The sequence below is a fragment of the Indicator indicator genome, chromosome 28 (assembly GCF_027791375.1).
Source record: "Indicator indicator isolate 239-I01 chromosome 28, UM_Iind_1.1, whole genome shotgun sequence".
Lineage (NCBI taxonomy): Eukaryota > Metazoa > Chordata > Aves > Piciformes > Indicatoridae > Indicator > Indicator indicator.
Genome location: NC_072037.1, coordinates 9,695,300 through 9,707,615, shown reverse-complemented (window position 1 = coordinate 9,707,615; position 12,316 = coordinate 9,695,300). Strand labels below are relative to the sequence as shown.

Sequence of the window (12,316 nt, the reverse complement as noted above, 5' to 3'; positions counted from 1 at the left end):
ATATGTGGGTGGCAGTGGGGCTTCAGCTCACGGTGTCACTTGTGGCATCAGCAGGGCCTTGGCACATATGGGTGGCAGTGGGGCTTCGGCTCATGGTGTCACTTGTGGCATCAGCAGGGCCTTGGCACACGTGGGTGGCAGTAGGGCTTCGGCTCACTGTATCACCCCATGGGGTTCAGCAGGGCCTTGGCACACGTGGGTGGCAGTAGGGCTTCGGCTCACTGTATCACCCCTGGGGTTCAGCAGGGCCTTGGCACATTGGGGTGGCAGTGGGGCTTCAGCTCATGGTGTCACTTGTGGCATCAGCAGGGCCTTGGCACACGTGGGTGGCAGTAGGGCTTCGGCTCACTGTATCACCCCCTGGGGTTCAGCAGGGACTTGGCACACGTGGGTGGCAGTAGGGCTTCGGCTCACTGTATCACCCCTGGGGTTCAGCAGGGACTTGGCACATTGGGGTGGCAGCAGGATCACAGCTCACCGTGTTGCCTCTGGGCAACACCGTCTTGGCACACTTGGCTATGCTTCGTGTACACTGTAGTTCCTTGATATGTATGGATCAACCTTGCCACTCTCCCAGAGTGAGACATAAGTGATAGCAACAAGACTCCAAATAAAAGGTTTTCTGGGAATCTAGGGATAAACCACCACCACCTCTCCCACACAGAGATTTAGCTGTGGATTTGCATGCAAGCATCTCTATGTGTGTTGCAGCATGCAAATGAGTGCACTGAGGCACAGCAGGTATGTTTGGTTTCTAAACTCTGAGGCAAGACCTTTATCTTCTGAATGTTTTGTAAAGAGACTTGTCTGGTTTAGAGGCTAAATGGAAAATAATTATCGTACTGGTGAGACCGTGCATGCGGTTGTTTTGTATTGTGCAAATTCAACCTAGTGTGAACGGGCTAGGAAGGAGTGCTAGAAAATAATACAAGAATCAAAGTAAGCAGGAGTCAGATTTTCATCAAATGATGACTTAAAAAGGAATAGGGGCCTCCATGGTTCTTATTGAGGGAGACCTGTCTTGCTGTGCTCAGAGTTTTTGGAAGGTGCTGGTGTATTACTCTGCAGATCCAAAGTAAGGAAATAAATTCAATAACTCTAGTGGAGAGAAGACCTGAGATCACATTTGTAGGAAATGTTATGTTTCATATAGTGGTGTTAAAGTCTATTAAACTACTCTTTGTTTAGCATTTGACTCGAGGTAGCAGTTGTAATGCATTCATATGGTTTCAGTTTGAGAGGGAGTGAAGAGCTCTGGCTTTTCTCTGGCAGCCTTGTATGTGAAAAGTGTTAACAATCCACATGAAATGTAGGTGCAGTATCAGCTATACATGGGTTCCCATACATAGAAATGGACGTCTACCCAAAAAGAGGTCCTAATGAACTTGTTCACAGGCTGAGGATTTTGTGAACAGAAACTCAAAAAGAGAGCAGCAGAGGTTTCAGAGCATTTCATGTGCTCTTTACTTGCAGGGGGGGTGTTTGTTTATAAAAGTAGTAGTTTTTTCCCTGTTTGCGTGAATTTGTGTTACATTTTCACCTTGTGATTTGATTTGCTTCTGGTGAAAACAATAGTAGATTTGATTTACTTCTGCTTTGAAGAAAGGTAAGAACAAGGAGGTGTTTGAACACTGCAGCAAAGATTGTGAAGAGCCTAAACTGACCAGAGCTTTTGTCAGCATAAGACAGGGACATGTTTATATATTGCCACAGCAGCAGGATGCCTTTGTAGTTACTATTTTTGAGCTTGCAATGACTTCTTCAAATACATGTTTTCTTTCTCATCTGCACTCATGATAACTGCAAATGATGCTATGCACTTGTGTTGCTATAACCAGTAAAAGGCCTATCTGCTTTTTAATCCATTGAGTTTTTATGAAGACTTTTCATTTTAAAGAGTGGATTTTGGTGTTTGTGGACATTGGCACTACCAGCAGATGCAATTGGCTTCTGGTGTTATTTGTCAGCTAAAAGTTTCTTTTTTAAAGCTGGAATGAATGGCTTCTAGGAGGAGACTGAAAACACACTTTTTCCTAGTAGCTTCATCCCCAAAACCCCAAACAAATGAAAAAGAAACAACCCAAACATTTCTCCCACTTAGGCTGTGTCAATATTTATTTTTCAAAATAAATTCACATATTTGCTGGGATATTACAGCTCTTCCTGAGGATGCAGACTTGTCTATGTTAGAGAAGTCTTAGGTCACTGTGATTGTATTTGCTATAGTCCAGTTAAATTGGTGCATTTACTTTGTCCATAAAATAGCCTGTGCTAATATACTTAATTTTTATCTTTAAATCTTGGCAATACTGTCATTGCAAACTTCACAGCAGAACATAATCCTCCTGAAAAATAGGAGTGGTGCTTGCTGTTGTGTAATTTATGCTTTGGGTTTGATACTCCCTCTCCTCTCAGAGCAGGCTTTAAGCTTACAATTCTTGCTGCTACATTCCTAATCACACATTTAGTTTTATGGCAGTAGTGTCCAAAGTGGCCATTAAAGGTAATTGTACTTTTTCTGTCTTAAAAGCTGATTGAATCTATCCACGAAAATGCCTGTGGGCTGGAATTATGTGTAGTAATTTTCTGTGTAGAAGTAACAGACCCTTGCAAGTGCCATATATGACAACCCTTGAATTATATGCAGAAGCAAATCCACTCCTGGATGTGGAGCAACCATTGTCAATCTCACAATTGTTGTTCCAAACCTAGCAGGAATGATTTCCTTCTAGAAATTGTTCTTTAAATATGTTTGGTGGGGAACTGCAGAAACCTTGGTGTTACTCAGGAAGCAGCCTACGTGCTAAAATACATCATTCTCAAGCAGCACACAGGGAGGGAGGTTCCTTGTGATGTGTTTCTTACCTCCTTGACTGAAACTTCATAATGGAACATAACACACAGTGTTGCATCTGCCTGCTGGAGGGGATACACAAGGTGTATGCAAAGAAAGTATCTTTCTTGCAATGCACTGTGCCTGCTGTATTTGGGGAGGTATAGGTTAGACATAAGGAAAAATGTCAAGCCCTGGAATTGGCTGCCCAGGAAAGTAGTGGAGTCCCCATGCCTGGAGGGTTTTAAAAGCTGTTTAGATGTGGTGCTGAGGAACATAGTTTATCCTGACCAGGCAATGCTGGGTTAATGATTGGACTGGATGATCTTAAGGGTCTTTTCTATAATTCTATGGTGTTGGTATTACCCTGTGACTGGTGTGTTGCTATTACACCATGACTGGTGTGGTGGTTGTCTGTAGTGAGTCTTAAGCGGGAGGTTTGACCAACTTGCTGAATTTCCAGTGTGTCAAATACATTCATGTCATTCACTGAAACTTGTTCAGCATAAACAGAAGTAGTGTGGGTTGATGTGGAATCATTCACCTACCCCTTTCATACAGTTTGTATGATTACTAATGCTAATAAAATCAGCAGCATTTAAAGAAACCAATCCAGCCTCCAGTGTAAACTCTCACAGCCCTGACTGGGCACTGCAGTAACTTTGGTATCCTTTGGAGGGGAAAAGCTCCTTGTTCAGTTGAAAGTGCTGAGCAGCACAGCCCAGCTGGTGCTCTTTAACCCAGCCTTCAGCTGGAGCTGGGGCTGTATTGTTGTGAGCAGCCTATTTGCATGAAGTTCATAGTGCTTATATTTATTGTGTGGAGGAGGATGGAGACAGGTGGAAAAAGGAGGAGGAGTGGGGGAAGTTGAATGAGATAGATACCCAGAAGCCACACTTCTATTTATTTATTTATTTTGCATTTTATTTGATGGAACAGACTGTTGCATCTTTTGTGCTGCTGTGAATATGTGTCCATCTGCTCCAGCATGTTTGTAGTTCCTCCTGGTGCCTCTTCAGCTGTTGGCATGTTCAGCACAACTGAAATTCTCCATCAGCTGCCCCATCCTTCTCCAAAGACAAATAAAGGTCAAGCAAGATTTCCAGACCAGTGAGGCATGCAACTGCCAATCAGATCTTGAACTTGATGAAGCTTTCATGCTCTTTGCTATAAAAGCAAGTTTAATTTGAAGGCTTTTTAAATTTTATTGATACTTGGGAGTTGCAGTGTGCCTTCACATTCTGCCCACAGCTGGTTTGATTTAGCTGAGCTTTAAAAAGTAACTAAGGAATCTCTTGGAGCAGTTCTTCCTTAAAGTGAATGCTGCAGTGGAGCATGACTCAAAAAGATAAGTTCCTAGCAAAATGAGAAGGAAAAAAAAAGCTATAAATGAGTTGAAAGCTTTTATTGAAGTTATATCAGCGTATTTATAGAAATACTTGAACTCTTGTGGTTATTGCTGTGAAACATTTATAAAGGAAACTTAAAGTGACGTTCAAAATCAACTATTTAGTGCTGTGCTTAGAACTCAGCTATTTTTTGAGGTATATCTAATGTATTTATGAACAGGACTAAGAGATAAAGACAGCTTTGAGTAGACTGTGTGAGCCTGGAGTTGTGTGCAGTTCTGCAGGACTCAACAGAAAAACCTAACTTCAGTAAATAGCAGCTATTATAATACAAGATGCATCAAGTGCATGGTTTTGTAATTGACAGCCGTGGCGATGAGTAATTGTTGGATTAATTTGATTCAGTTCTATATATTCTGCTTCCTTTGTTTTATTTTATGAGCTTACCTAATGGGGAGAGCTCAGGAGTATAATCTGATGTCTTGCACTTGCTGGGTTGGCTCCTGTTTCATCTTCTGGATGCAATAAAAAGTCTTCAGCCCTGGAAGTGCTGCATTGTGTGATGGGGTTTTTGGTACTTAGGTGTGTTGAAAATACTGATGCACTTAAAAAAAAAAAAAAAAAGAGGGAGGGAGTTTTTAGTTATTTTATTGTATTACGCTTGACAATAGAAATGAACAGCAAATAAGAATTGACCAAGGGCTTAAATTTTTATGCCAGTGGAATGCGAGTTCAGTTGTTGCTTTCCATGGGAAGCAGGGTAATCCATCATCTGGGATCTGTGATCACTGGTGCTGAGAACTGAAAGATACCTTTTGTTTTCAGACTGGGAATCTGCAATTAGACTTGGTGTGCTGGATTGTGGGGAACAAGAGAACTATGAGATGTGCAAAGAATACGGTATTCGCTATTATCCAACGCTTAGGGTAAGTGGCAGAGTGTATGCCTTAGGTAAATGATGCATGCTTTATAGGGACTAAAGCCATAGCAAACTTACTTGTGCAGATTATTACATGTAATTAGTTGTTCTTTAGTGGGACTTTACTCTTAGTGGAAAAACTGCAGGGTTGATAAAAGCTTGATTTGAGTTCTTCTTGCTGTGATGCAGTAATAATTCAGTCCTCAGTTCTGAATCTGAATAATTCTTAGTGGAAGAAGATAGCAGTCTGAAAGAAAATGCCAGTCTAGAAAGCACAATATTATTACTTACATATACTACCTAGTAGTGATGTATTCATTAGATAACAATTTGCATAAATATTTCTAAAATTCAAATCTTGATGACTGTTAATAGAGGGTTTAGTTTTGGTATGTGAGAGTATAGGTAAGACATGGTATCATGAAATCATGAATTTCATGACCAGGGCTCCAGTTCAAAATTTACCCTCGATTGATCCTTCACTGTTTTTCTACTTAATTTAATTATCTGCTTTAAGTGGCTTCTAAAAGGGATCTTGTGCTTGCCAAAAGTATCTACCATTGTTCATCTTCAGGTCTGAGTGCCATTTTTAACTTCTCTGTCTCTGTCAATCTGTGTAATCACTTTATTAACCCTAAGCGTGGGCAGGATGTGATGGATGGAGGGAATTGAAAAAAACGGTGTTATGACAAGAGAGGGAGCTGAAAACATTTCCCTGAAGAATTGGTTATGTTCTGCCCTGATAGAAAGAACAATATTCTTTTTATTTTTTTTTTCATCTTGAGAGCCCTGGGTGTAAATCGGAATACAGTCTTTATTAGAGATGGAACCTTTTCTATTTTATAGCAGCAGGCAGTCAAGCTCCATTATATATCCTGTTTAACCACTGGAGGGAGTTGAGAAAATGTGAATAGTGTTCTAAAAAGATGCACAGTTGGTAGTGCTGATTTGGTAATCAGTTAATGTTTGCAGTGATGGAGCAATTATCCAGTATTGAATTATGTGTTGTGGTATTTCTCCTCTAAAAGTTGGCTTTATTATATATCAGAATTTTGACTGGTACCTGTGAGCTACCCTCATAGAGTTGAGAAGCAGGTCCGTGGGACTTACAGGCTAAGAGGGAACACTGTCTTGGGGACAGATGGATAAAAACATTTTGTAGTTACAATTTTAAAAAGTAAACACTCTTGAAAGCCAATTTGTTTCTAAACTGAGCTTTTCTCTTACACAATGAATTATTTTCAAAGCAGTAATGTTTTTTTTCTTCTCCTACATAGTACTTCAAAGCATTTACAAAGCAGTTTACTACTGGAGAAAATTCCGAAGGTAAGAACATCCTACTGTAAGAAATCCCCAGAGCAGTTATCCTGTCAGCCAGGAATATGTCACAAAGTAATCAAAATCCCTTTGCCTGTCAGTTAGTTGAGACAGCTAGAGATGGGATGGACACTAAATAGCTCTTTAAGATGTAATGTTACAAATACTGTATGAAAATGGAATGTCAGGTAGAATTTTAGACAAGCAAAACATGGTCCAGAACTTAGGGCTCACAGTCCTCCTTGTTTTGAAAGGTAGCTGTAAATTTTTACCACAACCTGGTAAGTAACTCTTTTAATTCCATTTCCCCACACACACCTCATCAGCATGAGATCCAATTTGCTCAATCCTGACTCTGGTGCCTTTTTGGTCTGTTAGCCACTTGCCAGGCTTCCCGAATCTCCCTGGGAGAACTCCTATTCAGATGTTGACTAACTGAAAACAGGCTTATCCTGTGTGTCTGAGGGGATCACAGCTTGAGGTGGTTTGTCTGGGGACAAAAGTAATGTTGTCTTTTTCAATGGATTAACATTTCAAAGGCCAGAGGTCAGAAAAGAGACCACCTGCACCATTAACCCTTCATGCAGAAAGAGGCTGTAGTTGTACCTATTACTTTTTAGCATTTATGAGAATCTCTGCTTTTTAATTTATTTCTTTTATAGCAGATAAAATATTCTCACACCTGGGTTGTTTCCTTCTATTTGTACATTGCTCCATAACCTGACCCATTTAATAAGAGCAGTGCAAGGCTGCAGCTTTTTAATGTGTGATGAATATCCATGCTGCAAAAAAGCTGCTGAACTTATCCACACCAACTATTGTGAAAAGGAACACACCTGAAGGATGAAGCATTGTTTAAAAAGAAAATCAACAAGGCAGGCAGATGGTTTGATTTGGAAAACTCTTGAGGTTTTATTAATTTTGGGGTGGGATGACAGTGTTTAAATATGATTCATCTCAACATGAAAATGACATCCTACAACCAAATCCTTAGGTCCTGTCCTTCAGCCAAATTGTATTCTGCTTTTTAAGTCCAAATCTAAACCAAAAACATGTCACAGAAAAGTATGAGACTCTAGGAAAACCTGCCCATGAGTTGTTTTTTCCCAGTTTTCTGAAGGGCTGTATGGTTTTTTGTAACCTGTTCTCAGCAGGAGCAGATCGAGAGCTGCAAACAGTTCGTCAGATGATGATTGACTTCTTACAGAACCATTCCCAAGAGCTGAGGCCACCTGCTTGCCCACCATTGGATCCAGTTTTGTAAGTCCCGTGTTTAAAATACAGCTGATGCACCCTTACTGTGGCAACAAAATAAAGCTGAATGAAATGAAAATGAAATGAATGAAATATGAAATGAAAAATATGAAATAAAGTTCAGCTAAAGATGAAATAAGCTTTTCTCTTGTTATCAGTTTTGCTGTGAGATCATACATTGAAAGTCCATCACTGGCAGCAGGTGTATTGCATTCTACCTGTGCTAAAAAGCTTTTCTTCTCTTGAAAGGTCCAGTGATATCACTTCTCTTCTTGACAAGAGCAGCCAACATTACACTGCTGTTGTGTTTGAAAGCAATAACTCCTATGTTGGACGAGAGGTAGTGTATGACTTATGAATGGCAGCATGAATATGAATGAATGTAATCAGAACACAGCTGAATTTTTTGTTATTTAACCAAGCAACAAAATTTGATTGAATTAAAGGGTCACAGAGGTCAGCTCATTGAGATACCACAGAGTGAAGGGATTATACTGGGCTGTTGTATTTACTCACACAGAGGAACTTGATTACAAATGAATGTGATGTATTAACATCTTCCATTCACATTGTAGTGAAAGAATGATTTATCAATTTCATTGTTAGCACAATACTTTCTTTCAAGGCTTGGAAGATCACAACAAAAATATTGTCAGATGATGTCACTGTTTTGTTACTCCTAGAGAACCATTCCTAATATTAATTCTTTTGGGCAGCTTTTGTAATTTCAGCTGTCTTTAATAATCTGAATTCTCTGGTTCCCTTTTTTCATGCATAGGTTTTAGGAAATTACATTCTAAATTAAGATGGTAGCATAATATTATTGTCACAGCTCTGAGGCACTGAGGAATTGAAATTCTGGTTTTTTGCTTCTCCCACCCCCACAATAAAATATTTGATTTGGCTTCATTTCACCATCTAATGAGCCTGCTGTTAGCTTAGACAACTGTTACTTTTCTCTTCCTGCCAAGATCTAGGATAAGTAAAGAAAATAAATTGCATAATTATCTAGGCATAATCTGTGCAGAAACATCCAATGTCTGTGAAATGTTTCTAATTAGTTTTGCTGCTGAGATGGCCCAGTTGCATAAGTGGAGGTGAGTGTGCTGCCAAAAGCAAGACTCGCTTTGAGAAGCAGGCTGTTTCCAGACATTTATGTTCTGGAAGCTGGTGTGTTGATACAAGTGGCCATTACTGAAGAGAAAAAGTGTGATGATTCTAAAGTTTTTCAGTTTTTTGTCAAACACACTTGGATTTTATTACCTGCTGTTAGAGGGAAAGATTGAGCATTAACTGATAGTTTAACAGAGTCTGCTTTCAGAAGGAAAAATGTTTGCTAATGTTATGTAGCACTTCAGCCTTATAGAATAGTGAAATAGAAAATACTTTTGGTTTTAAGTTTACAACATGAGACAATATGGACAAATTTAGTAGAAATCACAAGAGATGAAGTGAAAAAGGCCAAGTGTTTATTACTGATGGAAGGGAGGAGTGAAGGGTCTGGCATAAACCTGTTGGTTCCTGTGGAATATCTTCAGGGATATTCTGAGGTTTATGAGGACATTTTATCATTCATTCTCATGCTTTCTTCAGATGTTAGATATCAAAGGGAGAAGATCAGGGTAGACCAAGGAGAAAAATGGAAGATAGGAGTAATAATTTCCAGAGAAGAGTAAATCTTTGACTGAAATTGTTAGTGTTCACAGAATACTCCTAGATGTACTTCCCTGGTGAGCAGCTTAATGATACCCTTGAAGGATGATGCACTCCACCTGTTTGTGTCTTGTCCTACCAGATTGGCTATTCCTAGAACAATGTATAATTCATGTCATCTTTTCATTACCCAGGTTATTTTAGACTTGATCCAGTATGAAAACATCATTGTAAAGAGAGCACTGAATTTTGATAAGCCTTTTCTTGAGAAACTTGGTGTTACCTCAGTCCCTTCATGCTACCTGGTATATCCAAATGGGTCCCATGGGTTAATTAACATGTAAGTAGTTATCTGTCTGAGGAATATGGGGAGGTTCACTTTGGCTATTAAATCAGTTTCCATAGCTTCCTTTCATAGAAGGCAAGTTATTCTAGAAGCTCCTTTTCCATATATAAAGACATCGTGTCCTGTAATCGCTACATTGTACTGACTGAAGCTGTTACCTGTATCATTAATAACAGACCTAACACTACCTTTGCTTACTACTGCTGCTTGTTTATAGCTTTAACCTATTACTGAGATACTTCTGAAATGAACACTCTTTGGAATAAAAGTGGAAACAAATGAAGAAAGCACCAAACTTCCTTAAAAAACTTGCTTTTAAGTGAAAATGCTTGTTCCGTCTGAGGTAGAGCAAGTGCCTGGCTAGGGCAAATTGACATGGTGACTAACATGATGTGTTCTTATTTTGAATGGAATTTCAAACCACTAATCCAAATGATTGTTGTTACTATTCCTGAATTGAACATTATTTCATTTCATTTTGTATCAAAACATAAGGAAAAACTGCTTTGCTGTGAGGGTGCTGGAGCCCTGGAGCAGGCTGCCCAGAGAGGCTGTGAAGTCTCCTTCTCTGGAGAGATTCCAAACCCACCTGGACCAATTTGTGATTCTGGGCACTCTGCTCAGGGTGACCCTGCTTTAGCAGGGGGGTTGGACTGCATGATGTCCAGAGGTCCTTTCCAACCCCCACCGTGCTGCGATTCTGTGAAAACATAACAGGTGGCACTCAGGCTGAAAAACATAAAGTGAATATCATAATTTATAAATATGCTGATTTGCTTTGGATATTCACTTAAAAGTAATCCTCACTTTGTCCATTTATGTGCAGTTTGAAGCCTCTACGGTCTTTCTTTTCTTCGTATTTAAAGTCACTGCCAGGTGTAAGAAAAAAACTTCTTTTACCACTTCAGCTGCCTGCTCAAGAAAACAAAGAGGATAATACAGAAGTGAAGGCGTGGAAAGAGTTCAATAAGTAAGTGATACCCTTGATTTTCAGATTGGTGCTTGGTTATTAAAATTTGCTTGTTTTTTCTTGTCATGTGGGAAGCTGTGCTGAAATTCACTGTAAAATCCTAGTGCAGTTCAAAATTTTACTTCATTCCATCCCAGGTGATGCAGCTTGAGTAGAATAGGTTGGTCACTACTGAATGATCTGCATTTTTCTAAGGACTAAAATTAAAGACATTCATGCTTAGTGCTGGAGAAATCACAGTATCAAAGCTGAGAGCAAAGCCTTCAGCTGCTGCTTCAACACCATCCATTTCTCAGTGCATTCAGGTGAGACTTGTGAATTAGTTCAGTTCCACCACTGAGGTTACAACCTCTTTACAATGGTGAGCAGTCTTTTAAACAATTAAGAGGAGAAATTATTGAGGGCTGCCAATATTACGTTCATAGCAAAGGGCATCTGCATTGCTATAGAAAGAGTGTTTTCCTCCCAAATATTGTTAAATATTCAGTTGACTTAAATACACCAAAGACTTACCACCCATTACCTGAAATATATAGATTTGTTGGAAAACTTCAACTAATCAATATCCCTTAAAAAATGAACAGTAAAATACCATGCTTGTAACATTTCTATAGGAGATGAGAATTCTCTGTGTGTACAACAGTGAAGCAGTGCCCACTAAAAAGTGCTTGTCAGGTGCAAATCTCATAGAAAATACTAAAGTCACTGTAAAAGATGTTTATCATAGCAAATCCAGTAAGATTTAGCTTCACCCTCTTTCCCTCTTTGTTTGAGAGAAAGATGTAAAAGCTTTGCAGAGAGATAATCCCTTAGCATCTTTAGATGAAAAAGATGTAGGACTGAGTGCTTTCATTTTGTACTCATTTTTTCTTTCATAGATACCATTAGTGTCATCATCTTTCAGTGACTGTTGTAAAATACTTGATATGAAACAGTCTCTTATCAAAACAACTTAGTTAAATCCAGCTGCTTTCCAGCAAGACAAAAATCTTGTTGATATGCATCTGCAGTCCAGGTATATGCTAAACAGGATCCTTTGGGAGAACCTCATACGTTCATCTGGATGTCTCTAAGAAACTTGAAGCAGAATTTTGCTGTTTTTTTTTTTTTTAATTTAAGTGAGTACATTATTAATGAAGGCAATAAATTCAGAGTAAGTCTGTAGCTTGGGTTGTTAAGAATATAGTTTATTCTGTATTTTAATGTGTTTTTTCGTGCGTGTCAAGGATGAGGTGGAGTCAGCCAGTTTCTGGGATGATTTGCTTTGTTAATTCTAGTTGGTTTTAGAAATGATAGTGCTGCTGAGCTCTTAGAAATGTTAGCTCTGTTACTTGTGTTTGTTCAGTTCCATTGCTCTCATACTGTCTAAAGCTTGTACTCTGAAGGGTGGATGAGGTGGTTTACTTGATGCATCTGTACTTTTTTAAGTGTTTTTTGTTGCTATGAATATATGTGGTTGTGAGAAGGAACTCTTAAAATCTTTATTTTGTTTTACATGTTTTAACTTGTACCTGTCATAAGGGGTTGGTGTGATGAAAATTGGCTGTTACACTTGTCTGCAAAGAACTTACAGCAAAAGTGCTGCATTGGGAGAGGTTTTCTAGATTCAGTCCTCTCCCACACTGACCTTTTTCAGTGTTTTGTTTGCACTCCTGCTCTGTGTATAATCTACTTT

The 12,316-nt window shown here is 39.2% G+C and overlaps 1 protein-coding gene across 1 annotated transcript in view; it reads left to right on the top strand.

Moving 5' to 3' along the window:
• The window catches only part of QSOX2 (quiescin sulfhydryl oxidase 2), a 90,120-nt gene that overhangs the window by 65,368 nt on the left and 12,436 nt on the right, over positions 1 to 12,316 (top strand). Inside the window, exons 7-12 of the mRNA XM_054393243.1 lie at positions 5,008 to 5,108; positions 6,379 to 6,427; positions 7,570 to 7,678; positions 7,922 to 8,012; positions 9,520 to 9,665; positions 10,498 to 10,641. Of these exons, the coding sequence (XP_054249218.1) occupies positions 5,008 to 5,108; positions 6,379 to 6,427; positions 7,570 to 7,678; positions 7,922 to 8,012; positions 9,520 to 9,665; positions 10,498 to 10,641 (640 nt within the window). The remainder of the gene's footprint in view (positions 1 to 5,007; positions 5,109 to 6,378; positions 6,428 to 7,569; positions 7,679 to 7,921; positions 8,013 to 9,519; positions 9,666 to 10,497; positions 10,642 to 12,316) is intronic.